This window comes from Drosophila tropicalis, unplaced genomic scaffold (assembly GCF_018151085.1).
Source record: "Drosophila tropicalis isolate 14030-0801.00 unplaced genomic scaffold, ASM1815108v1 contig_859, whole genome shotgun sequence".
Classification (NCBI taxonomy): domain Eukaryota; kingdom Metazoa; phylum Arthropoda; class Insecta; order Diptera; family Drosophilidae; genus Drosophila; species Drosophila tropicalis.
Window position 1 is genome coordinate 11,257,012 of NW_027173353.1, and position 27,979 is coordinate 11,284,990.

Consider the following 27,979-nt stretch of genomic DNA (forward strand, 5'->3'; position numbering starts at 1 on the left):
GTATTGGGTCGATTGGGTTCGTTTTTTCAACCTCTATTCATAGAGGACAAATTATTTGGGTGGCCCATTACCTCACTTCCTTTACCCTAGCAAAAAGGGTATATTAATTGTGGTCAGAAGTGTGCAACGCATAGAGATGGGTTCAAAAAGCCACGTGCGTCTGTCCATTCGTGCAAAAGAATGCCTGCACTACATTAGACCCAGTATATTAAATTAACTACTGAGTAACTATTTTATCTTTCACGATTCAGATAATACATAAATGATTTCAATGAAAGTGGAGCTTGTTTTCATTTTGTCAATCGAAAAGTGTTTTGGCCAAAATTGTTTTCTAACTATTATTGTATTTTCTTTGTGTTTTATAATTGCCATTATGATTTCTATGCTAAGCTAATGGTAACGCAGAAGCCATTGCTCCGTGGCCATGCCCAGAACGTGAGATGCGAATGGAGAAGTTGGACCGAGTGTTGACGGATTGTGAATCAACTGTTCTAGCCTATTGAGAAAACTGCTTTCACCGAGCTAAGAATTTTTTTGTGCGCAATGTGACATCTTTTATTCTCTTGACGGAATTCCAGAAATGAGGCCCAAAAGAATCAAGCCATTTGATAGACGATCTTTAACTCATTGAAGATCTCTTCCCAAGGGCCATATTTCAACATGCCGCTGGACAGAAATTAGGGTAAATACTTTAGATTAATGCCTCGCTTAATTAGTCAATTAAGAGACCCAACGAATTGCATCATTTATCTGTATGGAATTTGGATTCGAAAGTTTTTTGGGTCACACGGGCTTTTAGCCAAAAATCCAAGGCGCACACTTCGTCATCCATCAGATTGCCGGTCAGATATGCTGCGTATTCAATTTCATTTTTGACACATATGTATGGGGGAAAATATTTGCAGCGCTACCCACGGCAGTCGGTGCAGCATTTCTTTAGAAGGGCCGGCCCCAGTGACCCAACCCCCGAGGAGTCAAACAAATTACGGTAATCAGCTTTAATTAACGCCACATTTTAACTCGCAGACCCTTAAGGGCTTTAGTATGGGATTTTGGGTTTCGGCTTTAGCCTTAGTTACACACTTACTGGCCCCTAAGGGGGCCGTTGAACTTATTTGGCAAAAGGCGTAGCCATTCAAACGATCAGATCTCCCAACAAAGCCAATTTATGACTGGGGCCGAAAAAAAGATTTTGATCTTCAATCATAAATTCGATAGTGAGTTGTGGCGTTTATTGCGGCCCTTTTTGTATGTGCTAAACGCTTACACATTCATAATCAGCGCACAACAATCGACCCGACCCATTCAGCGAGTGCGAGTGTATCTGTGGAAATTTGGAGTAAAGCAAATAATTCTTGTATGTATGGCAAAACAATTTCATGCTTTAAATATTTCTCAAATAACAATTGTTAATCAAGAAATCATAAGTCGAGCATTGTGTGCCCAAACATTTGAGCGAAGCTTTGAACCAAGCCGCCAAAAGAATTCTTTCTTCGTTAAAGTTATTTTCATCTTCCACTTTTTGTTGGCATTGTACGAATTTTGGTTAAAACTTGTCTCTTCTTCTAGTCACACAAAAAGAACAAATATTTTGGATTTCTTCTTTGTAAAATTGCAGGAAACAAACAATTTAGATATATCTTTTGTGAGCCAACACATAATAATGAAGACATTTGAAGTCATGTCAAGTTGCGTTTTGCCCAGAAATTGCCAGACAATTTCAATCACAAAACATTTACCTACTAAATTCATAAAGTTTTGAAAAACAAAATGTAAGCCCCTGTACACAATGCTGGCTATCTGGGTTAAAGAGAGACTTTTCACCAAACAGCTGCGTCTCATATTTTTATGGCATTCAACAGAAGCCATTGGATTTAATGCTAAATATTAATTAAATCATAAAAACAAGATAGCAGGAACAACTTAAGGCGCCAACATATAACACAGATGCATTTTTATTGAATATTCTTTATAATGAATGTATATAAAGACTTATGACCTATTAGTCAGTTCTCTAAACTGAAAACTGTACATATTCAATTGGCACTGGGCAAATAAATATAGACACCATTGGTTCAATAATAGAACATAAAGTGGGTTATTTTCTATGACCCATCAAGCCCGAAGTGCGGTGTTAACAACATCAAGTGGGTTAAGTATCTAGATCGCAAGATGCAGCGATAAGTCTACTCAGCTCTCACCCTCCCACAAGCAAATTGAATTTTCAACCAAACCCGCCCATTGTTCAATATACACCTTCAATTGCGGTGATACAGATTCAAAAAGGGGCAAGCTTGAGATAATTTTAAGTTTTTTATTTTGCCATTTGTTGTTGAGTATCATGTTTTACGATTGCTCGCGGATATTCTATTGCCAGCTAACGAATGTCTGTGCATTAATTTAAATATCCATATCTGAAAAGTTTGTTTAAATACTTCGATATCGCCGGCAGGCTTGCCCCATAATCATAATCAATGTTAGGTTATAGCCACCCGATGCAGAAATCTAGCTTTCTCAGCTAATATTTTAAGTTGGGAACCAATTCGGCTTTGTGTACTTGCAGGCTTCTTCAAGGCTGGCTCTGGAACTGTTTTTGTTCTTGTTCATTCTTTTTGGGCTGTGGTCGCTTGTTAACAAACCAACAGTTGAGCAGTTACAATGGAGTAACGTTAGCTCTTGTTAATGCCCTGTTTGCTAGTGGTAGTACACTTAATGACATAGGGTTCGGTCAACTATGGTGTAAGCTATGGGCTTTCCGAGATGAGACTATCATCAAGGGTAACCAAGAAACGGCTTTGGTCTTAAGGTTCATCCTGCTTTCTGGCTGTGTTGCGTTTTCTTTCTTTTTTGGCACATTTTCGTCGTTGTCTTGTGGGATGGAGCAGCGAGCTAGCAACTTAATCAGCAGATGGGGAAACCAAACGCTAGCGGATGCTGTTAAAATTTGCACAAAGAACCCAACCAAGCACACGAACTGACTCGGTTGAGATGATCCAAGCTGAGCTGGCGGAGTTGGCGGTTCACATGTCTGGCGACTCGAAAGAATTATTGGTTTTGGCTGCTTAGATTTCCGTTGAATGGTAATCGCAAGACAACAGAAAAAACAGACACTCAGACACACACACAAACACCTGTAAATCAAAATGATAATACTGTAAATTAAAAGTGTTTGCTTTTTGTGGCTTTTAATAATTTGAAAACAAATGACTTAGGCAACAAACTTGATATTTTCGCAGCTGCTTTTTGGAATTGGTCAATTTCGCAGATGCGCTACGTCCAAAATGAAAGTGATCTCAAGATATCAAAAAACCAACAAAAACAAGATACAATTCTCACAAATAATAATAATGCACCTGTTCACCCCGATCGCCATTGTCACTGTTATTGTTGTCGTTGCTTTGAAGCCAAATCATTCTTTGAAATCTCAGCTTGATCATAAGTCGGAGCAAATCAACCTGAATCATCGGCTTTAAGCAGCTGCCCCATTGTCAACACAAAAACAAAGTCGAGTGGTTCGAGGGGAATTGTGGTCGGTAAAGAAAAGAGATTGAAATTTCTTGCTGAAATGCAAATTGCCTTTCCCAAAAAATCAAAACAGAGCTAAGCTTAGAAAATAGCCAAACATTTTCGGTCATATTTCTCGCATTGAATATTTCCGGTTATTTTGTTGCTGTTGTTGTTGTTGTTGCTGTTGTTGCTGCTGCTACTGATTGCCAGCAGTTACAACAATTTGCACTTCCTTGCGCGACATTTCATTTAGCAATTGTTGTCGCCTTGTCGCTGTTGTTGTTGCTCTGACTGTTGGTCCGATGTTTTGTAGTGTTGTTGGCTTTCTCCCGATCGTGATGGTCGTCAATTTAACTCATCTGTGTAACTCATCAGTATGCACAATCACCGAGTCGTGCTCTCTGTTGCTTCTATGCTTTGATTGAAAGCGAAAGGAAAGGTATCAAATTCGACTACAACAGCAGCAACAACAACAACAACAGCAAGAGCAACAAATCGCATTAAATTTGAATTCAAATTCATTTGATTTCTTGTGCCCTTTTTCTATTCACATTGTTGCCGAGAGAATTTATGAGCCAAACATGCAAATGTCTTAATTGAAATGTTTGAGTTTGATCTCGGAAAATCTGAATTATACGGTCGATATAGTGTAAGTGGGCCCTAAGCTTTCGTTTTCAAATTGCAAAGATGATTTATTTACCCAATCCATTGGGTTCTGTTTGCCTTTCTCCTCGGGCAACACATTGACTTCGTTTTGGCCGCCTAATTCATTTAAACTGTTCTTAATTTTGCTTTTCTTGTTTTGTTTGTTTGGACAGAATTTTGTTAATTTGTGGAGCATAAAACGCACGACACAATGCGCCGACTGACCACAAGAATATCAGGGAAACAAAAACTGAAGCACAAGCAAAGAAAAAGAGGGAAAAATTCTCAAATCATAATTTTCATGTACCAATAATTCAGATAAGTGCAATCTCATGGGCAAAATTGATTTTTCTTCTCGTACTTCATTTTTATTTTTTGCCTTTTTGCTGCGCTGATTTCAATTTAATTAATGATATTGAACGTCGTCCGCAGCCATCCGCAGTCATCGTCATCGTCGTCGACGTTGAACTCATTGCAAGTGGATTTTGTAATCAAAGTTATGAATGAATATATCTGAAAGACCTCATGCATCTATATGCATGTAAAGAGAGTGGCAAAGAGTAGGATGAACTGGAAAGAGAAGTCTCCGAAGAGACTTGGTCCGCTCCAACTGGGCCTTCTCACTCTCAGATAGCGTTTTCTTTTCTTTTTTCCTTTGCAAAGACAATGCGCCGCTTCTTTCTTCATTTTCCTCCCCGATTCATTCATCGGGGCAACTCACTCATCCACTGTGGCTCAAATTTCCAACTCGTACCTGGCACTTTGAGCCGTTTGCGTTTGCACTCATTTCTTTGGCTTTCTTTGTTTGTCTTGCTTTGTGGCTTTCTTTCGCGGTTGACTCTTTGCTGGCAGCTCACAACGATTGCCATTGTCAAGGCGATCGCACGCGAAGTCGGAGCCAGCCGCTGCAGCAACAGAAGAAGAAAACTCCTCAAGAAAAACTTATATAACGTCTGATTAGCCCGACATTTACTTTAGTTACTCGGTCAACACTCGACGGTCAAGTTCGCATTTCAACTCGACTGGATCGTTCAAAGAAAAAGCACTCGCAAACAAAATATAAAATCAAATAAACAAAAACTGTTCAGAAATACCTTCAAGGAAGTGTTGACAAGGAATTAACAAACGAATTGCAAAAGCAACACCAATCAAATCCCAACTAATGTGCAATGTGTGAATCAACAAACAGTGCAAACTCACATAAATAAATAACTTATCATCTGCTCAAGTGAGAAGGCATGACTCAGCATTGACAATTCTGAGAGCAGCAACCAACTCCAGAATCACAGCCGGGAAAAAGGAAAGGATATTTTCGGCCATTCGCGTGACATTGACAAGTTACAGCAATAGCTGAGAATTCTTGCAACATCAAGTGAGTGTTTAAATATTATTAACTTTTACAACAAACATTGAAGAAAGAAAAAAATTTAAGAAAATGACGCATTTAACTGACAAGGCTTCAAAAAGAATGAAGAATGACAAGGTGTGAAAGCCAAAACAGTGATCAGCAAGAATCTGAGTGCCAATTTTCAGCTGATCATGGTCATATCAGGTTTAAGTTTCAGTTTGATTTAAGGACACTTCGTTGCCTTTATAATCCTTAAATTCTCATCGAAGGAGAAGAAAAGTTAGAAAAGGAATTCGCAATCAATAACAAGTCAGTTGTTTAGTAAAAAGCTATAAAAGTTGCCCAGATAATAAATTAAATCCATTTTATTATTTAGTCAGTTTTATGGGTCTCACTAAAAAGTTAAAAGAATCGAATCGAATCCAGCTGCTTTGCAACCTGAATCCTTTGATTTTGATCTAGGAGAACGAATAAAAACAACGCTTTGGCGTAAATTGCTATTCACTTTCTGTCCGTGTTCCCTATAATTAAAACACAAACAACACAAAGCTGAGCAATTAAAACAATTAAGGGACTAGTCCCAAGTGTAGTAAGTTGATTTTGATGTGGTGTGAAATCCACTGAGGTAACGTGTCAAAATGCGAATCCAGAGCAGGACTGATGACTGGTCTTGTGAATGTACAATCTGCAAATTGCAGTCACTGAGAACCTAAGACCAAACACTGTGAAGTTCCAAGGTGTGTGGGGAGAGAGGACTAAGGTCTCAGTGCGATTACCGACGACCACCAGCTGAAATGATGCATTGAATGTCAGCGGGAAACAGCTACTTGTCTTGGCCAGGGTTCTCTGTTTTCTTAGGCTTAGGTATTTAAATTTGCTCACATAATTGCCCCGGCAATGGACTCTGGTCTGGGCGTCTGGGCAACTCAAGAGCTGCCTGAGAGTTGGCATCATCGTCATGATGACATGACAGTTACAGCACAGTCGGACTGGGCTCGTAATCTTATCTGGTTGCCTTGCCTTGCCTTGCCAAGCCTGGCCTTAGATGGGTTTGGTTTGGTTTGCCTGCCTGGCAGCTATTAATTTACGCAACCTGCCAGTCGCCTTTGATTAGACGAAGCGTGCGCTTTAATTGCCGCCAAATGGGCAAAAAATATCTACTCGAGCAACATGCTCGGGCTCGAGCCTCTCACCGGTTGATTCCATGGAAGCCTTTGGGTTTTGCAATTTGTCATGGGCATTTAATATTTCGCCCCGGAGTAGCCAGAGGGGGAAAACAATTTGCGTTTTGTTTGTCCAACTTGTTTGTTGCACTTAGCGTTGATTAGTCCGTAGAAACACGGTTGAGACAGGCACAAAACATCTTCAAATGAGCTGCAGCTGGTCTTTGCCACGCCCTTGTTTGGGCGGCTCGTGTCAGCAAAGTAATTTCAAATGTCTGCAAAAAACGAAAAGAAAAACCAACGAAATGGACCCCCCAAACATGGACATAAATATTTTGAACGTTCATTCTGCTGTGAAATTGAAAGATTTGATTCGAATGGCACTTGGCGCAAGTCATCGAGGGGCTTTTTGTCCAACTGACTCGTTGTTCTTAATGTAATTTTACGGCTTTCAATGACAATCATCATTACAATGATCATTCTTATGATTACCTGACAAGTTGTCATTCAGAAAGAAATCGTTATTGGATTTATCTGATCAGTTCTAATGGCGCATAAGTAAAACCGCTTCCGTTTCAGTTTCATCAAAGTTAAGAATTAATCGGGGAGCTCTCCCTCTCGCCGGCCCCCTCTCCCACAGTTTACAGTTTGCTTTGTGCCAAATTTACATCCATTTTCATTTCGTTTATTCGAGATTGTCAACTTTTGGGTCAGTCTGTGGTGTGAGTTTTCGACTGTTTGGATTGGCAATTAGCAAAAGATTGTCCCACAATGGGAAGACATATAACTGTTTGGGATTGTGATTAAGACAAGTGGGTTAATGTGCCTTAAATCTGAATTTTCGTTGGTTTTTTTTGTGGTGGTTATGAACCAAATTGGTCAAATCCAAAAAAAAACTTTCTATCGTCTCGATTTGACTCGATTATGCATACGCCCTGTGGCAGTTGGCCATTTTTGTTGTGTTTTGCTGGGGCGGTGGAGGTCATTGGAGTTCATTGCAGCAGCCGCCTCCATGCCATCCTCCCGTTTTGTGAGAAACCCGAGACTCATTTCAACTGTCATTCACAATGCAATGCTGCAGGAGTTTGCAGTCTGCTCGTTTACTCGTTTGCTTTGCCACTTGATTGGCTCTGGCTGCTTCGCTTTCATTGCCAAATGTCTGGATGATGGGAGCGCAGGAGGCGGGTCCAACTATGGCCTGACAAGTAGTTTGGCTAATTCATTCAGAAGTGCCTGCCCGAAATAATTTGCGATTGTGTGAAAGTATTTTTGTTTTTGTTTTCGTGTTTCTTGCTTTGCTTTGGTAATACATTTTAATTGCCATTTAATTGAAAAATAAAAGTTTTGGCCCCCAAAACAAAATGCATCTGCAACGATGAAAAGCCTCAATATGTAAGCCAAGTTCAAGTGAGTTTCACTTTTCACACACACACACACACACAGATTGGAGACTCAAATCAAATATCAATGAACTTTTGCCACCCCAAAAAAACAACACATGGAAACCAGACAATGGCAGGAGTTGGCCATGGACATGAACGCCTCAAGGCGCTCAAGTCAAATGACACAAAATCTTTGTGGGATTCCGACAGAGCTGCCGAAAATTACTAAGAAATAATCGTTGAAGAATTTGACTTTCGCTTGTTTGTCGTCGATGCCAACGAAGACGACGACGGGCCATAAATAAAAATGAATCCCCTAAAAAAGATTTGTGATTGCCGCCGATTATAAGCGCGAGAAACAATGAAAGACCAAACGAAACGATCCGTGGCGAACCGGAAAAGTTGGCCATAAAGGAGCTGAAAATGCTTTGGGTGCAACTCTCAACCGTTTGCACGATCAAGGCGTTTTGTATTTGCTTAAACTTTGACATTTGGCAGATGGTTGCAAGCATGTGCACACACTCACACACACACACATATGTAATTGTCAATTGATAATGGCAAAAGAAAAAGCTGCATCTGAGTAAAAGTAAAAGCCAACTCAAGGATGCCTATCAAATTGCGCAAAAGTCTGAGCATAAATTAAATGTTAGCCGAAAGGATAAATCCCCTTCGAATTCAATGAAAACTTTTGACAATGAATCAAAGAGATATCTATGCAAGAATAGTTTACTACACCAAATTCAATTTTTATTAGTTAACGAGTCCTAATTAATTGTAATTGATAACTTTTGGGAGTACAGGCTACAGACTCAGTTTTGTGTCACCCATGGAAAAAGGCAACAAAGTAATCTTCCTGTCTAATAGTCGACTATAATCCAAACTACAAGGTCTATGTTATACAGAGCTACAAAGAGGTTTCTATATTCCTTGAAGAAGTTATGAACAAGGACATCAAAACGTTATCTGTGGATTGGAAAGTTTAGGTTTCAATATATTTCTATTTCTAGTCTGATATGACTTGCAGTTTCAACCTAGTTAATCGGCCATTCTTGACAATATTTCGTCGCTAGTTTAGCAGTCTCTCAATGGACACTCAATTTCGCTTTCAGCAACCAAAAAAACGTCGCAACGTTTCACGCCGCACAAAATTTAATGACAATAATCCAATAAACGTTAAACGTGCCTGAATCGTGACAAAAATTGGCTGAGACTGAGCATAAAAGAAAGCGCCATACCCACCGAACCGAGCCCCTGGACCGACCCCTGGCAGACCCCTTGGTCGAAGTCTCACTCTTGGCTCTTAACATTTTGACATTGGCTGCGTTCCATGAAAGCAACGAAAATAGTACACATTAATAGGCTCGATTTTAGTTTAGTTGCTCTAAACATTTGACGTATTTTCGTAGTCGTTTTTCCTCTGTGGTCTCGGTGTATTCTTCTTTCGCCCTTTTGGTCTTTTGGCCACGCTATGCCGGGCTGTCTGTGGTCTGGGCTGGGCGACGTGCCTGGCATTTTTTGGTGAGTGCCTATTGTGCACATGTGTTTAGCACTTGGCCGCATTTTACGAGCCAAAAAGCATTGTGGGTTTTGGGTTTTTTCTCTCTATGTACACATTCTAGACCCATACAATGGGACTTTTTATTAGTCGGGCGGCTCTTTACTCCTTCCTCTCTATATAGTTCTTCTTACGTCTTTCGTTGACCCCAATTGAAAGTGTTACAGTTCAATGTTTGAGCGTTTCCGTTTGCTATAGACAATGTGAAATCTTGTTTAAGAACATTTTTCATAGTCGTAGAGTTACTCGCACATAAAAGTAAAAGTGAACAATGATTAGAATGCTTCCGGTACTCTAGACACCCCCTGCCACTGCCAGCCATACTCTTCTCTTGGTATCATCACTTAAATTTGCATTGAAATGGCAAAAGAAAGTTGCAAAGCACAACACCACCAAAAAAATACAAAAATAAATGCCAAAAAAGACTCAACGAAATGAAAAACCAAAAAAGTGCGCGGTGAGCGGCGCGGCGCGGCGCGTGTATTGCATAGTTAATTGTATACATTTTGTGTTGTTTAGCTCGTTAAACTCGGGACAAGAATAAACTGTGGGGAGAAAACTAACTAAGCCAAGTTAAATGAAAGAGATCTGATGATCTCAGGCTGCAAATGTGTTAAAATTGGTAGACTTTTTAAGGCAATGCAACTGCATTGCTTTTGTTGTTTAGTTGGCCGATGGTTAGTTGGCTGCTGGCCATATTTAATTTCGCTATTTATAAGCAAATTTAGCCAAGACTGAGTTATGCCCCCGACTAGCAGCAGCAGCAGCAGCAACATCGGAAGAGGGGGGGTCGACCGAAACCAAGATCGTCGACTAGGTCAACTTTCGCTAGCATGGAATGCGAAATGCAACAACAACAACTGAAAACTGCAACTGCAACACAGCGACACTGTCAGCCAATAATAAAGCAAGAAGAAAGAAGTGCTCTGGCTGACTGACATTGGCTCTGACTTCGACTGCAACTCCGACTCCAACTGCAACTTTGCTAATAATACGTAAACTCAGGCTCTACTCCTCTTTCTCTCCCGCTACCCCTCCCCCTACACCACCTCCTACTGCCTTACTGCAGCCGGCACGAACTTAAAAGTTGTTTTCTAGTTTTTTTGTTGTTGCTGTTTTTTGTTTTCAGTTTTTCATCTGCCATTTCTTCTTCGCTTAAATAGTTGCAAATAAATTGTGTGGGTAGCAATGAGAAGAAACTTGCCACAGCAAGTAAATTACTTCAATGTCACCTGCTGACGATTCAAAGTCGAGATAAGCGCTCCAAAAGCAGGAGACGGATACCCATTTGGATACCCATGGCCTCTCTTCGTTTTCTGTATTTATTCAGTTTGTTTTTTTTTTTGTAGTAAGTTTTCTCCTATAATGATATTATCGCTGCATCTTATTGTTTGTCGTTGAGATTTTTTCCTTTGGCATGGAGACAGAAAAATTATTTATTTAGTTCTTGTTTTCACGTTAAACGTTGTCACACTAAACTCAATTGCTGCTGCTGCTGCTGCTGCAGATGCCTCATCTGATAAGAATCACTGGAATTGTGGATGTACATTGTATTTCTAGCGAAGTTCTCTCAAGTGGGTTTCTGGCTCAAATTGAAATGATCTCTCTTCCCCCCATTGTTGTTGCATCTGCTACATGGAGGCAAATGTTTATCTAATTTGCATTTCGTTTGCCTTACAGATCACACACACATACACTTACGCTGAGGATCCATTGTCTCCACAGAGGGAAGGTGTACAAACAGTCAACAGGTAGGTGGATAATCAATTGGAATTTTTAAAATACACAAAATATACTATTCCACACAAAAGCCAGGTCAATGACTCCCCTCAAAGTTGAATAACAAAATCAAAGAATAATATTATCCAAATGCACATAAGACTTTTTCATAAACTAAAATATTTAGTTCAGATTTTCTACAGTTTATTTAACTGACAAAAGTAAATCGAAATGGAAGCTTAATAACTCAGCAAATGTTCAATAGAATTTATGTTTATGTATTTTTGATAGCACAAATGACTGCAATACGATATGTCCAAAGTGCGTCTGTGTGTGTGTGAGCGCGGAAAAATGAAAGGATTCGGCAAAGCCATAAACAATATTGAATGCTTTTGTCCGGTTCACAGAAAACGATGGCCATAATGACCATTAAGCCTACACAAGAACGGCTACTCTAACCATAAGGCCAAAGAAATTTTGTGCCATAACTTTTTATTTTTTGCAGAAAGAGCCATGAAAAGCTAAATAATAAAATTGTAAACATTTTTCCACAATTAGCCAACACAACTTGGAGCGAGAGCCAGAAATGTAAATGGATAAGCAGGAGGAGAGGGTGCAGTAAAAAATATATTAAAAAAAAAAAAAAAAAAAAGTTGTTTAATCTCCGGTTAGTTCATCTGGAGGCTCTCGATAATGTTTATTAAAATGCAAACAAAGTGAAATTCGCTTGGCAGGAAATCAGCTTAAGCCATTCCGGCTGCCGTTCGACCCAGTTTCCGATCAGCTAACTGGGCCCCAGTGTTGTTTTTGTTGTTGGCTGGCTAAATAGCAAATAATTTGGCGTGGGCCGCCATCTGCTAGTATATGAATAGATATCTTTCACCTGACTGACGTGCAGACACTGCATAAATTAGCTAAAAAGGCAAGGCATAATTGTGCAATGAATATTATCAGCCAAGAACAGAAGGGGAGAGCAGGGAGCAGGAGAGACTTTGTCTTGCATGCCGTTCGTTGACTGTTCCACATTTGCCATGTGATATTCTACTGCATCCACTCTCCAGCTATCCAGCTTCTGGATGGTAGCTCTTTCATCGCCAAAATAAACGGCACGCAGAGCCAATGACTTTAATATTTATTGCGTTTTAAAGACGCATCCAGAAATGGGCATCAAATGCATTTGGCCATAAATCTCTGCCCCCAGACATAGTTAGATTCAGACACAGACAGTTGTTGCCCATTGGAATTGCATGGCTTTTTTTTAGTGCAAATTATATAATGAGGCTTGTCTGTACATGGGCCAAAATGGCCAATTGGTCTACTGACTCTATTTTTGGCTGTTATTTATGTATGGCCAAGCCGCAGAATTGTTTGGCCTGTTCCAGTTATTTTTCAAAAGCGGAAAATGTTTGTTTTTCGGCTGCCGGACATTTTCCTCTTCCGTCGACAAACACCTGAGCCGGAAGTACTAAAGAAAATGCTCAACTGATACATACATATCTGTATATCTATATAAATGGACGATGGAGATGGAAAGATGTATTGATTTTGATTGCAGACAGCATATTGAATGTGTGTAATGATGGCTAATAAATCAAACAGAAATTGCCAAGAATCTGCGACTCTACGCAGACATCGGCGTCGGCAGCTTTTGCGCCTGCATTTCCTGCCCAGGCCCCAGACTCTCCTTCTATGTTGGCCAATGCCAACAAATTAGCGCAGAGTCGGCAAAGCAAAATCATAGAGCAGGCGGCATTTCAGACAGTTGTAGAATCTGAAAGCTGCATAGATTCAGTCTATCAATCAGTCAGTTTATCAAGCAAACAACAAACAATACCAATCTCAATCCGCAACTCAACGCAAACACAAAGCCAATAGCAACAGCCATTTTTATGGAATTTTTTCAAATCTCTTCTGTCTTTGGCCAAACAAACTTGTTGTTTGCAGTCGCTGACCGTCTTGACTTGGCCAAAGTTATATCTAAATCCCTGGGCAGTAGCATAGAGTTAGCCGAAAATATATAGGTTAAACTTTGATCTAAATTGCTTTATTTCGTTTTTGATGAAGGATAATCCACTGATAATTCAATTCTTCGTACGTTAAATTGCTGTGGGCTAACAGACTGGGAAGCAATAAAGTGAATTCTCTCATGTCTTGAGGGCATACAACTACTGAGTGTCCCTTCAGCATGGCCATAAAAATGGCATATAGTTTAGTGTATAGTGTCTTCCAACTATTTGTGGCAAATGCCAATGGAAAATGGGTTTATGGGACATTCCAATGGTCTCAGTCTCGAGTCAGAACTATCTAGTTAGATCGAGAGAGATAGAAGAAGACCCACCCGATTCCGGTCAGGCCATCATTCGGGCATACAAATTTATTAGGCAGCGGTGTAACAATGTGACCGCAAATTGGCTCGACAATTAGCTGCGCAGTCGGCGGTGCTGATGGTGTGTGGTCGGGGTGGTATGTGGGTGTGGGTGGGTGGCTGATGGCTGGTTGGCTGGTTGGGTTAGGCCTGCTGCTGCCTTTTGCAGTTTACAGTTAGTTTGCACCATGTTGACAGTTACGTGCACCGACAGCTTCCACCTGCCAACCAAAGACTGAGCTTGTCGTTGCATGAATTAGCCAACAAAACTGGAGCGGCATTCACATTGTTGTTACAGCCGCTGCTATAGTTGCCACCATTCACAGCCTTTTGTACTTGCGTAATGCATTTTCACGCAATTTATAACCGTTTGCCCGAAATGGGTCACGTTGTTGCAGGTGGCAGGCGGTAGGTAGTTGCTCTTGGTGGCACAAGAAAAATCTGTATCAAAAATGTTCTTAAAACATTTGCATTTGATTGAGTCGTAAATTTGCAATGCACACACGTACTGAGGCTGCTCAGTGAAACGCAGGAGGAGGAGGAGGAGGAGTTGAAATAGCTAAAACAGTTAGGCATAAATCTTTTTGGTATACTGTGGGAGGCGGTGGCCTAATTTTCAAAGTCCAGTTTTCCACTACCACTCTCATACTCGTACCCCTTCACCTCCTGCGGATGTTGATGATGATGCGACTTTGGCGTGCGCTTTTCAATTTGTTAGCAGCCATTTCCTTGGTTTTGGTTTTTCCATTTTTCCTTCTTCTGGTTTTTTGTATTTCGTCTTTGGGGGGGATTTATGTTTAGCTGTCAGCTTTTCGGGTTTTTCATCTTTATGAATTTTTACTTTTAGGCCAAGAATTTGAAGAGAGAGAGAGAGAGAAACCAGACACGTGCCGCAACAATTTCCAACAATTAAGTGTGTGTCTGAACACACACACACACCACACATACAATCTTTTGCACAACAACAACAATAGGCAAAACAGTTTTCATTTAATTTGCTTGCTTTCTACCACAAAAACGCTTCGATTTCTATGCTTGAGCCAGTTTTCTAGAATTTAAACGTTTTTTTATTGACTCAAATTAACGCTGAAGTAGAATTTTATGCCATCGGCTGACTCCACACAAGAGCCATAATGCAAAAGAAAGTGTCAACTCATTTTCAAGTACAACACACACAGACACACACCGACTAAACTGGGCTAAAAAGCGAAATGTGCGTGGCACTTGACACACGCCCATTAAACTAGAACTGGATCCCTACACCAGGTTCCAAGATACGTCATAAGCCATACACACTCACACACACACAACAACAACGAATATGCTACAAAAGTTCTTTGTCACGTAGCTCAAATAAAATGTGTTTTTATGAGGCGATTAGTGCTGGATTTTATATTGTGCCTAAAGCATATCACCACAATAACAAACAACAACAACAAATGCAAACAAAGGCCAACGAAAAAGAGAAAAAAGTGAAAAGAATGTCAAGTGTTAATTGCCCAGTCATATGTCCATAGGTAGTCTCTTGTCTCTGATTCCCCTTGCCAGCAAAGTTCTTTTCTCTTCTTCTCTGTCATGTTCTTTTCTGCTCTACACTTGGAGCCGATGATGAAGATTAAGTTGTAGCTGACGACGTTTTTTTTTTTTTTTTATGACCATTAAAGTGTTGAGTTTATGGACATCCAAGTACCCTTATAATGGTTATACCGCAGTTTCTATGTCACAATGATTATAAATGGCCATAAATGATTATAAATGACCAAATACAAACAAGAAAGCTGCATCAATTAGCTCATAGCTTTGCCAATATAATATCCAATAATAATGATGATGATGATTATGATGATGCTAAAAAAGCAGCAATCTAAGCAAATAGGGCCAAAAACTGTAGTTTTTCTATGCAAAAGTAAAAGACCAACATAGAAACCATTGCTAGAAATTTAATGAACAAATTTAATAGGCAAAAACAAAAGACTGAGAACACAAACTTGCAAATTTTGGCAGATAGAATAACAGACCCTTTGGCAATTCTTAGCCTTGAACTATTGATATGAAACTAAAGTGGTTAGTAAACTATGCTCATTCGAATATTTGATAAGTATTTATTATTATACTTCAGTTACAAGCCAGTAGGAGGTGGACTCCATCTGGTGGAGTACTTCATAGTAGATTGCTTTTCTTTTTATGCCAACTGTCGTTCTTCATTCTTATCAAATGCATTTATCGAAATTGACTTTGGCAGCGAACTAGTTCAGTTTCTTTTGGTGTTTTGTTTCATTTTTTCCATGACCATTTCTGAATGACATTATCTATAAACTAAACAACGCAATTTGCATTGCTAAATGGTCAAATCCTCTCTCAACGATCTCCCCGTTTGTATCTTCGTTTCCACTGTTTTCTGCATAATCGCTCAACATAACTGAAATTCTTTTGCATGTCATGAGCATTTGTGCGGGACTCCGTTAGTCTAGAATGTTAGATGTTAGTGTAGATGGTTGTTGGGTGCAGTTGCTCCGTGTGCTGGCCATGTATTTATGCGCTCTAAACATTGTTAGTTATGCAACCAGTTGAGGTTTAAGTTGGAGCTAAAGTTGCAGTTGGACACGACGTCGACAACGACGACAACAACGACAACAATCATTGGCGGGCATCGATTGTGGCATCGGGTGCCAGTTAGCCAGGCCCACATTTCAATGTCAGCCAAGTGCCCAGCGCTACCAATCAAGTTGTTAACTGTGCGACAGCATCACAATTGTTATGAACTGAACTTTAAATAACAATCAGCCAAGTGCCGTTAAATGAATGCGACATTGTACACTAGTATCTCTGTCTCTCTCTCTCTCTCTGTCTGTCTCTCTCTCTCTCTCTTTCTTGGATGTCTGTTCTGTGTGCATATTAATTTGCCAGCCGCAATTTAAGGCTAAAATATTTGCATAATAAACGCCAACGCCTTGGCCCAGGTTACTCACTTTGGGGCAGGCTCCAAACTTAAAGCGCAATCTCATTCTCATTCTTATTGCTGGCCATAAGTTGGAGCCGGCAACTCCTAACTCGCTCACCTCGTACATTTCCGAAAAAAAGAGAGCAAACTAATGGACTGAGCCAGCAGTGATAATTTATCACTGGCCAACTCTGGCCGGACTTCAACGGTACTTGCAAACAATGAGCCAGCCACCGCTCTCCTTCTGCACTCAATTTGTGGTCTGTTATGCTCCGGGGCCGGGGTACAATCAAATTGATATTTGCTGCTATATTTAGTTTATGATAATGCCGCCATTCCGTTGCTGCACTGACTGCGACTCTGCTCCTGCCTTGCCCCTGCTGTTAATACGATGCTTCCTCCTTTTTGCGGGTCGCTGGTCATTTCTCAGCCTCAGTCGCTCTACAAAGACTTATTTATTATGCATGCTCAGGCTCAGTCGAGCTTCATTCGTCTTTCTTTCAGTTTTTTTTCGCCTTGCAATATTTAAAGACTTGTTTGCCTGTTGGCATTTCCATTGAGAAAGTGTTTTTTGTTTGGCCATAGGTTTGTGAAAACTTTTATACAACCATGTTCAAAAGTCAATTAGCATTTGGCATTTGGTTTGCTGGTGGCATAAATTCAAATTGAATGACCTGAAATATAGGGAAAACTTTGTGAATATTATCAGGCATGTATAAATTGTGGTATTTATTATGGGAAACTTTTGGCATGCAAGTCGCAAAAGTGACCAATTGGATACAAGGATTCATTTAAATATGCCGATAAATTGAATTAGGAGACTTAACTCTATAACGATAAATGGTGACTCTCTGGTGACTCTGACGAAAAAAACTGTTCCCATTTTTATCATTTAAATGTTTTCGATTGTTAATAGGAAACACAAACAAAAATGTACACAACTTTTCTGTTTTGTTGGCAAATCATTTGGTTTTCCTGCGAAAAACTCGCCTCTTATGATATTTCTGTTTGCTTACAAAATTAAAAATATTAGATCCATTTAGCTCATTTATTTTAAAATAAAGTTACTTATATGCTTATATAAGTGGTTAAAATTTTCAAAAATAACTCAATTCAAACCAATTTGTAAAGCTCAGGAAGCTGAAATTCAAATAAATCTAAAGTTAAACATGCTCTAGCAGTCGTATGAAGGCAATTTAGAGTTCAATTCTGAGATTACTGAGATCTGGCGAATGTAAAGGTCATGCGGGCTTTTATTACAAATTGAACTGTAGTTCGTTGCCTAAGTCTTTTGTATTTAGGTGGCAAATCGATTAGAACACCACGTTTTCAATTAAAAACCATGTAAGAAACGAGTTCACAAATCCAATCGTATTACAGAAACCAATTTGCAAATTGAATCAAGTTCATTGGCCCCTGGTTTGGATGTGTTTTCCATCTTATTCGGCTTCCTTTTTGGCTTGAAATGCGGATGTGAAGAAAAGCCATTAGCGAGTGTAATCAACCAGCAGGAGCAACAGCAGCAGTCTAGCATTCCTCCTCCATATGATTAGAGAACTTTTGCTTATGCGCCAAACATTAACAAGGAAACACAAATGCCTTGCATTTTTTCGCGCAAGCCAGATGAAAACGCTTCTCCATCTTCTCGCACTCAATAACTGTGAGTTGAAGGGGAGCTCACCCGTCATTGACTGATGATTGATGGGTGGGCGGGTCGAACCAATGGCAGGCAACCCAACCCCACAACCCTGGGCTGTAAGTTGCTTGTTAACGTTCAATTAGTGAAATTGATAGACATATCTATGTTTTTTTTTTGTTTCTTTTTTTATTTTGTGTCTGCTCGATAGGCGAGCTACGCAAAACGTTTGCCTAACCACAAATTACATGTTAATTAAAATGTTTTCAGATTTAGATTGTTCTTCTTCTTCTTCTATAGTTTGTGTATTATGGGAAAACCAAATGCAATCGCTTCCAGCGAGGCAAAACCACAAAAGGAATATGAGATAGGTATATGTAACCACATGCCACACACAAGCTACACGCACACGTGTTCCCCTTCTTTCTGTTTTTAGTTTCATATTTTTATTCTTTTGCCTCTTGTCCACTTTGGTCAATGGTTCATTAAATTTGTGGGTTAGCAGGTGAAGCTGAACCGAAAAGAAGCATCAAACAACAAAGCAAAACAAAACAAAACCGAAAAAAGTAAAGACTTTTACAAAACTTTTTGCCCCCAAAATGCAACCGACGCCGGGTGAGTTTTGGGCTGCTTATTAAAAGCGCGTCGGTCATCAAGGCCTATAATTAGCATAAATTCATTCATACAAACTAATTGCTAGTGGAAGTGAGCGTACCGTAATGAGTTCTTTTCTCCATCTTCAATTCTCTGCCGTTCAATGGAGCAGAAGAATGGTGCAGCAGCAGCAGCAGCAACAGCAGCAGCGACTGTGGCAGGGGCAACCCGCATATTGTTTTTAGTGCAAGCATGTTATTAACTTTAACGGTGCTTTCTTTCTTCTTGTTTGGCTTTCATAATTTATGTGCGAGTCTCTTGTGGGGGATGGGGATGGAGATGGGGTAAAGGCGGAGTTGGGGTCAGTTCACCTCCCCTCCCCAATTCACTTGCTTAGCATGACGCACCCCCGCAACACTTTATACATAGTTGGAGCATGTACACACAAATCAGCAATTAATTATGTAACCAACTAGTGCCCTGACATCAAACCTCTCCATGGCTGATATATATTTTCTCACGTTACTGCTTATTAACAGCTCAGCTAAGCTCAGCTTACTGTATTGCCACTGGCGTTTGTCTTCTTTTTTCGCAAATAATGAGCAACATTTTAGATTATCTCACAGGTGGGTTTTGTCTCGTACGTTGCTCGGCCCGTCTTCTTCTTTTTATAGCCAGCTAGTGAAACTTTACTCATTCGCATGGTCATAAACTCAATGCTTCGGATTGTAAAAATGCTAAACATGAAAATGAGCTTTGTTTTTATGAATGACTGCCTTGCTGGCCATTACCGAAAATTTACTTTCACACAACTCATTGGCAAAAACAGAGGAAAAGACACAAGGCATAGGGAAACAAAAGAGAATTAACAAGTGCTGTAAATCGTAATCTGGAAACCATAAAGTGTTAATTGTTTAACACCTCTGCATAACCATTGCATAATTTAACCATTCAATTATTACAGCAGATGTAAAAATTTACGAGTTTTTTGATTTGAACTCTTCCATTTGAATGGTTTCTGTGTAAAATAAGTTATTATTCCGTAACTAGAAACGTGTTACGGTGTTTACGGAGTGTATATCAAATAAATCAACCAATAAATTAAAAATGGGCAGAGCTTTCATCAAGAGGCAATAATTTTCCGGTTGTTATCCAATCCAATCCTGTTCAATAGAATAATATCCTCGTCTCTAATTAGTTGCCCCTTTTGTCCCTCTCTGTCTCCCTCTTTCCGGGTCTCTCTCGCTCTCAGTGTATTAAGAAAACATTTCGATTTCCCAGGCGTCAGCACTTTTCACACATTAAACTTAACTTTAACAATTTTCTTGGCCTGTTGTTGTGATTCTGTTGTTGTTGCTGTTGCTGCTGCTGCTGCACAAATACAAAGCGGCCCAGCTGTAGCTTTAATTAAACGCCAAAAGACGGTACAAGTCAGGCAATTAAAGCTCGAACACCCAACTGTTGTGTCTGAAGTTGAAGCCGCCCAGCCCGAGCAGAAAGTACACCAAGTTCCGTTGTTCGCCCAAGTGCAAAGCCCCCATGTTGAGGCCTTTTCTGCCCGCCTCCATCTCTGATTGCCCTCTCCTCGCCCCTTTGATGGCTGTTGTTCTCACAAAAGGCCTCCACAGTAAACTAAATAAAACTGCATTTGCACAACAGGAATTACATAAATTACGCTTTAATTAACATTTTGCCAACTCCTGTTGATTTGTTCTGCTCTCGTGTTCTTCTTGCCAGGTCAACAAAATGTTTCTACGCCGCTGCACAATTCTGCTGCTGCTCTGCTTAATTGCGAGTGACGCAGCCAATGCCGCACGCAAAACAAAACGTCCTGTCAAGCCGGTCAAGCAGACGATTCCACGCACCAATGTGACGCCCCCACCAGCCGCAGGTGCCCAAGCGGCCACCACCAGCAGCAGCGGCGGCGGCAGCAGCTCGACAACAGCCACCAGTGAACAAGTCAAGGAAGCAGCTCCCCTCATCAGCAGCAGTACTGCCGGAAGCAGTGAGCTACCCAAACCCCTGGTGACACCCAATGAGGCCCAACCCGAAGCCAAGACGGACAAGTCTCCCGCCAGTCTGGAGGAAGAGTGCGATCCAGATATGATTGGCTTCGAAATAATTACCGGGTAAGATTGAATTGCCTAACTAAATCTATTAGCCGAAATAAATCACATCGTAGAGTATTCATTTCTCTCACTAATTGTGAATTAGATCTCACTAAAAATTTCCCACATGGTTTTCTGTTTGTGTGGTCAATTCAAAACAACAGCAAAAGGTCAACAAGTTTCCCCGACTTGGCTTACGCAACGATCTGGCTAGAAACTGTTATTACTGTTTTGTTAATTTCACTTTTGCTTTCCTTCTGATTTCTTCGACAAATTTCCGAAATAATACAATGACTCGAAAGCAAAGTTCATACATTTTTAATGAAATGCAAGAGCTACCAGTAACTAGAGACTGACATTTCTGGCCAAATAAGATTAGCATAAGAAGACCGAAGAAAAGAAAAGAAAAAAAACCAAAACAAAGATGATAATGATGATGCCGCCGTAACGGTACTTTTCAGTGGGAACCGGCATGGCAACGCCGTGTATATGCAAATGTCTTGTATAAAGGAGGCGTGGCAGTGGTTTTCTTTCTTCTTCATCTTTTTTTTTGGCGGCGAAGACATAAACGTGACCAATCTTATGACTTGTTTTGATGTCATCAACAACAACAGCAGCAATAGCAACAGCAACAACAACAACAAGAGCAGTAAGAGCCAGATTTGATAAACGGGTTCGTTGCCTGAGTCTTTTGTTTTGGAGACCTGCCGACTCGGCACTTTCGTTTTTCTTCATTTTATTGGGCGGTCTGTTGTCGGTCCCTTATCATTATCAAAATACGTAGTATTATTTCGGCTTTTCCTCCCACACACTCTCACACAAACACACTGACAACAAAGTGTGAACATTTTCAATTCAACACTTCGAGATTCATATGTCATCTGATAACTTTTGCTTTCGTGTCGTATCACCGCTCATCCCCCTTGTAGGTATGTGCTATCGGCTCCCGCCAAAATGCTGGACACCCTTCCCGGCACCCTGATGCTAACCGACTGTCTGGAGGCATGCCAAAGCAATGAATCCTGCAGTGCTGTCAACTATGAAACCGGCTTGTGTGTGCTTTTCAAGACAACGGCCGATAAATCGCCAGGTGAGTTAGAAAGTGTGAGAATATCGGAGAGATGGAGCTGGTGACGATGCAGCGCAGCTGCACTCCTCGGTTTAGCCCCGTTTTGTGTGCCAAAGAAAGTTCAATAATTCAACTTGCCACAACTCCTTGCAACTCTACGCGAGTCGACTCAGCTCAACTCATTCATTCAATTATTGAGTTCTAGTTCATGGAGAGCTGTGTGGAGCTGTGAGAAGTTGAGTAGCTGAAGGAGGCATAAATCACCGAGTCAGTGGCAAAACACGCCTTTTCAGTTTTACGCATGATTTGGCTGCCAGCCAATGACGACGACGATGACGACGGCAACGGCGACGGCGACGGCTAGGTCCAAGTTGGCCTGGACCCAGGCAAAGTAAAACTAGATTTTGCCTATTCTGCAAACTGGCTTTTGGCATTGGCAACGTATTGCAGCAACGCATAATTTCTGCCTGCTGCTGTTGTCGTTGTCGTCGATGCAGTTGTCGCTGTTTCTCATCGCCTGTTACTTTGCAGTGAAGGGGCGTGTGCGTAAAAAGCACATCCACACGCACATTCACAACACCATTGCTGACCCAATGCGGTTTTGTTTTCATTGATTTTTGTTTTCGCAGGTTCACTTTCGCGATCGCAGTTTCCGGTTTTTACCATTTACGCACAGAAATCATGTTTGGGAGTGCGTCCTTGTTCCAAGGCCTGGTGCGTTGATCGCGTTCAAGGTTACCGACTACCCGAACATGTCAAATCTAGTCAGACTGTCTTGTCGCGTCGCGACTGCTTAGAGCTCTGCCTGGGCGAGTCGGAGTTTACCTGCCGGTAAGTAAAGAGAGAGACACACCCAGTCGGGGGATGGTCACACATTATGTAACGCAATACCAGTTGATCTAGTTATGAAATGAAATGAACGTTTAGTCTAATCATCTCTACGAGATTCACTTCACTTCACTTCCTACTATTTAAAAAACAATTTGAGCGGTTTACTATGCCTTGAAACTCTTTCCTAATTCTATAATATGTCTTTCTCTTCTACCCTACCTTCGCCCCTTCCTTTCACCATTTCACTATCCCCACTATTTTCCCGCGGCTCTACGATCGCTCTACTCAACAGCTCGGCCAACTACTATCGCCACTCGGGACTGTGCGAGTTGTCTGATATGGACCGGATCACTCTATCAGCTGGATCCAGTGTGGAACCCTACGATGGTGCCGATTATCTGGAGAACAATTGTGCCGAAGAGCCCAGCAAATTGTGTGAATTCAAGCGCATTTCAGGAAAGATCCTCAAAACCGTTGACTCTGTTTACCAAGACATCAATACCATTGACGAATGCCGTGATCTCTGCCTGAACTCACCCTACAGGTAATTGCTTTATTTTGTTTTTACATGTCTGAGTGGTGTTTGAATCTATGTGGTTTATTTGATAGATGCCACTCGTATGATTACAATGACACTGGCGATATGGTGTGTCGTCTATCGCATCACAGCCGCGCCACTCTGACCGATGTGATGGATCCCTATTTGGAAGTGCCAGAAGCAGCCACCTATGAACTCTCCGCTTGCTATAATGTATCAATCGAGTGTCGATCCGGCGAAATGATCACCAAGATACGCACATCCAAGCTGTTCGACGGAAAGGTCTATGCCAAGGGAGCTCCCAAATCGTGCTCGGTCAATGTGAACAACTCCCTGGAATTTGACTTCCGCATGGGCTACAATGATCTCGAGTGCAATGTGCGTCAAAGTGCCTATGGGCGGTACATGAATGACATTGTCATCCAGCACCATGATATGATTGTGACCTCCTCTGATTTGGGTCTGGCCGTTTCCTGTCAATACGATTTGACCAACAAGACGGTGTTGAACGACGTTGACTTGGGAGTAACAGGAGAGATTGAATCATCTTTAAGTGAAGAGATCACCATTGATTCCCCGAATGTCATTATGAAGATCACTTCGCGGGATGGCAGCGACATGAAACGCATTGCTGAGGTCGGCGATCCACTGGCCCTGCGCTTCGAGATCGTTGAGCAGAATAGTCCGTATGAGATCTTTGTGCGGGAGTTGGTAGCCATGGACGGCTCGGACAGTGCTGAGATTACGCTGATCGATGCTAATGGCTGCCCCACCGACCAATACATCATGGGCACCATACAGAAGCTGTCCCACAATCGCAAGGTGCTGCTCTCGCAATTCGATGCCTTCAAGTTCCCATCCAGTGAGGTGGTTCAGTTCCGCGCCCTCGTCACGCCCTGCATACCACGCTGCGAACCCGTCATTTGTGATAGCGAGGATGGCGCCAGTGGTGAGCTGAAGTCCCTAGTCTCCTATGGACGCAAGAAGCGCTCGATAGTTAATGGCACCGACGGAGGTAAGGCATAGCCCATTCATCCCCACCTCCAAAACGATCCGTCTTAACCATTTGCATCCATCCACATCCATTCACAGGCGAGTTCTTGGTTAGCACACGCCAGCGCAGGGATGTGAGCCCAGCCGATGATAACATACTGCTCGTGCAGTCCATACAAATCACAGACAAGTTTGGCTTCCAATCCGAGGACGGTGGCAATGCTAGCGACGTTGAAGCCCGACCCCATGAGAAGGCCTATGCGGGCGTGGCCCTGGACAAGCTCACTTGCCTTAATGGCTATGGTAAGTTCCCTCTTTCGCACTGTGTCCGTCATCAGTCTGCCAGTCCTCCCTGTCTCGCTCCCTCTCTTAACTTGTTCCTTGCTCTATTGTGTTGTGTTTTTCTCTGTGAAAATGGCCAATCAAGCACAAATCAAAGTAGAAAATTTACATAGACAAGGACCAGGACGTCGCATCGTCGTCATCGTCGTCGACGTCGTGCCTTTTCCCTGTTAGAACCAACGGGTGGCGTGCTGCATCGTGAGCCACTGCCTTGTTCTTGGTCATTGTTGGCTGCTCGCTAATTTTGATAATGAATCAATTTTTCATCCAACTCCTGCATGAGAATTAAATTAGATTCTGTTGTTACCCCCTTCCTGCCCACCTGTCCACCGCCCACCTCCTTTGCCCCTTTCTGCACCTCCTCGAAAACGTGTTTTGCGAGTGCACCATAAACAAGTTATGATGCTGCTGGTGTCTTTGCCTCACGACCAGGTCACTAGTTCAATGCAGCTGCAAACAGTAACAGCAGAAGTCGCAGTCGCAGTCATCGTTGCCGTAGTCTTCTCTGCCTCAGCAGGAGGATGCTGCACGCCTTATTTTCGTGCGGCGCGAAAAGTTTGCACAGTTAGCCAGGGACAGAAACAAGATACATACCAATAGCCACAGTTGCAACTCGAGGCAGCAGCTGCAACAGCTTCTACTTTGACTCCCATGTGTCATTTTTGTGGAGCGATTGCCATGGCACTTTGGCCATGCTGCATGCTGGATGCTGGATGCCGCATGCCGCATACCTCATGCCGAACGCAGCGTTGAAGCGTTAAATTGACGGCTCGTTAGATGGCAGCACCGAGCCCCACCTGAACCTGGACCACCGTTGCTGCAACATAAATCTCTGTTGTAATTACGTGCTGTCCAGGGCAAAAAGCGCATCGACTGCTCATTGGACATAATTAGAGCAACGGTTTCTGATCTTTTCTCTCAACTCTTTTAAGCTCATTTACCACACACATCGATTGAGGCAGAAGCCAAGATCCGAGGTCTTTAATGCGTGCCGGCTGAGACTCTGGCATGCAGAGCAGCAATTTAGCGTCATGTGGCGACTAGATGATACTCACTCTTCACTTTCCACGTGCATTATAATTTGTCATACCGTATGATCATATAATGCAATCCACGAACGAAATTATTGGATATCAAGTAAAAATCTGTAAGAGGGACTTAAGAACATTTTCAATACTTTCACTAGAGAGGGTCTCTCTCTCTCTCTCTCTGTCTCTCTCTCTATGCGTCTGCCTGGCAATTACCTTTATTGGTCATTTATGCAACCCAAATTCTTTTTCTTTAACTTCGTTGGCTTATTTCGCTTTTCAGTGGTAAAAATCTTTTCCGCATTTAGGCTTTTCCGTTATTTGTTTTTCCCATAGCACGTTTTGTGTCCGAAAAGGGTTTTCCTCCACAAACTGTTGCTCTGCGAACGCATTCACATTGTTCCCATCTCGGTCATTGTTATTGTTATCCCCTCCTTCAATTGTGGCGCCCTCGCTAGCTCCAGCAACCCGCCCCTCAACTCCTCTGCACTCCCATCGAGACCGCTATTTCTTTGGCTCAGTGACTTGGACCGTTTATTGTAATTGTAATAATTTCGTGTGTTTTTGTTATTGTTGTTGTCCAAGTGCAGACAGATAAAGCCAAGTCAAACACATAAATAAAAGTTTCAAGTGCGTGCGCTTTGTTATTGAAACTACTCACTAGCTCGACAACGACGACGACGATGATGACTATGACGATGACGATGACGACGACGACGACGACGATGATGTTGTTGTTGGTCGGTTTGTTAGCTGTATATATATATATATATATTTCTTTTTTGTTAAGCTTACTTTTTATAGCCATTTGATGTACGGGCAACAGCAAGGCAGAGTCTTAGACAAAAGGGGACTCCATTTGGGATAACATGAAGTAATAGAAGATTTTTCCAAATTTCAAAGACTTCCAGGGACTAAAGGCATTCCTTCGAAGTATTGACTTCGAACCAATCTCTTGAATTCCCAGAATGTACCTACCCCTCTTTTTGGGTACTGATTCAGCGTTTCGGCGCTTCTGGATAACTGCAACATAGTATTGTAAGTAATCTGTGATAGTCATCAGGCATGTCGTCGTCGTCATTGCTGCTGCTCTTAAATTCTGATTTCGTGAACTGGACGATGTCGACGATGACAACAACAACAACAACAAAAGTAATAACAGCAGCAACAACAACAACAACGCATGGTTTTTGGCCTTTAGTTTTGGCGGCATGGGCACTTTCACCCGATTTCTACCCTGGCATTGGTATTTTCATGTTGCATGGCATTGCGGTCTCTCTGCTGGGCTTATTTATGTGGCATGTTGCACTCTTAAGAACCAGCAGCAGCTGACATGCAATATTCGACAGAGGTGTATAAGGCACAGGGGGAAGAAAGTGAAACAGTTGAGAGCAGAGCAGAGCAGCAGCAGCAGCAGCAGCTTCCAATGCCAAAATATGCAACTCATGCATTAAATTGTCGCTGTTTTATTTCTCATTGTTTTTTGTTTATCTTCAACTTGTTGCTGTCAAACTTGGTCAGTTGGTCGGATGGTTGGCTGGTTGGTTGGCCGACGGTCCAAAGATTGTTTCGACGCTGTTGCCTTGGAGCGATGAGCAAAAGTGGGTCAAGTGGCGCCCACTTTTGTTTTCTTTGATAACTATACCGATCCGAGGTCACTTACTTCCTTGTTTTCGTTTGATTGAAACGATCTTATCTGTCTTCAAGTTAAAAGTTGACGTTGATGATTGGAAAACGAGTTTTCTACTCCAAGAACATGGCAACTAATCCACTTTGTCTTTCGTTATTCTTCCACTATGTGTTCACAGGTCTTATATTCGCTGGTGCTCTCTTCCTGCTGGCCCAACTGAGCATTTTTGGCATTTGGAAAACCGTTCAGAGGCGCACACGCAAGGAGCGCTACTTGTATCACCACGATCCCACGCCGACCATCACCTACGGAGCACCCACCATGCTGTATGGCCCCCCACCGCCGCCGCCCTCGTCGGCAGCATCCTCCCACATGGGCAGCGCCAAGGACACGCTGAGCAAGCTCTATGACAGCGGCATCAATGGGCGCTATGGCCAACAGTACTAGGTGGAATGCACCCAGTGTGTTTTGGCCAACTGATGGGCTAGTGGCTCTCACATTTTGCTGGGAACAAACGCAATATGCCTCGAAAGCTTCAAAAGATTCGATGAGACTTGATAATTGAATATATTCGCTCCAACA

The 27,979-nt window shown here is 41.8% G+C and overlaps 1 protein-coding gene across 1 annotated transcript; it reads left to right on the plus strand.

Moving 5' to 3' along the window:
- The first annotated feature begins 5,394 nt into the window (after nt 1-5,394).
- nyo (nyobe) lies at nt 5,395-27,903 on the plus strand. The gene is made up of 9 exons (XM_068297430.1): nt 5,395-5,524; nt 11,284-11,354; nt 20,596-20,987; nt 21,896-22,056; nt 22,665-22,866; nt 23,159-23,410; nt 23,476-24,419; nt 24,497-24,700; nt 27,576-27,903. Exons 3-9 carry the CDS (start codon nt 20,605-20,607, stop codon nt 27,842-27,844), a joined length of 2,415 nt encoding a protein of 804 aa, XP_068153531.1. The 5' UTR covers nt 5,395-5,524; nt 11,284-11,354; nt 20,596-20,604; the 3' UTR covers nt 27,845-27,903.
- Nucleotides 27,904-27,979: the final 76 nt, after the last annotated feature.

Excerpts from the sequence above, each read along its gene's own strand:
- nyo (XM_068297430.1), top strand. The coding sequence starts at position 20,605 with ATGTTTCTACGCCGCTGCACAATTCTGCTGCTGCTCTGCTTAATTGCG. Across the intron at positions 22,867-23,158 it reads GAGTCGGAGTTTACCTGCCG|CTCGGCCAACTACTATCGCC; the intron begins GTAAGTAAAGAG and ends TCTACTCAACAG. Across the intron at positions 24,701-27,575 it reads CACTTGCCTTAATGGCTATG|GTCTTATATTCGCTGGTGCT; the intron begins GTAAGTTCCCTC and ends ATGTGTTCACAG.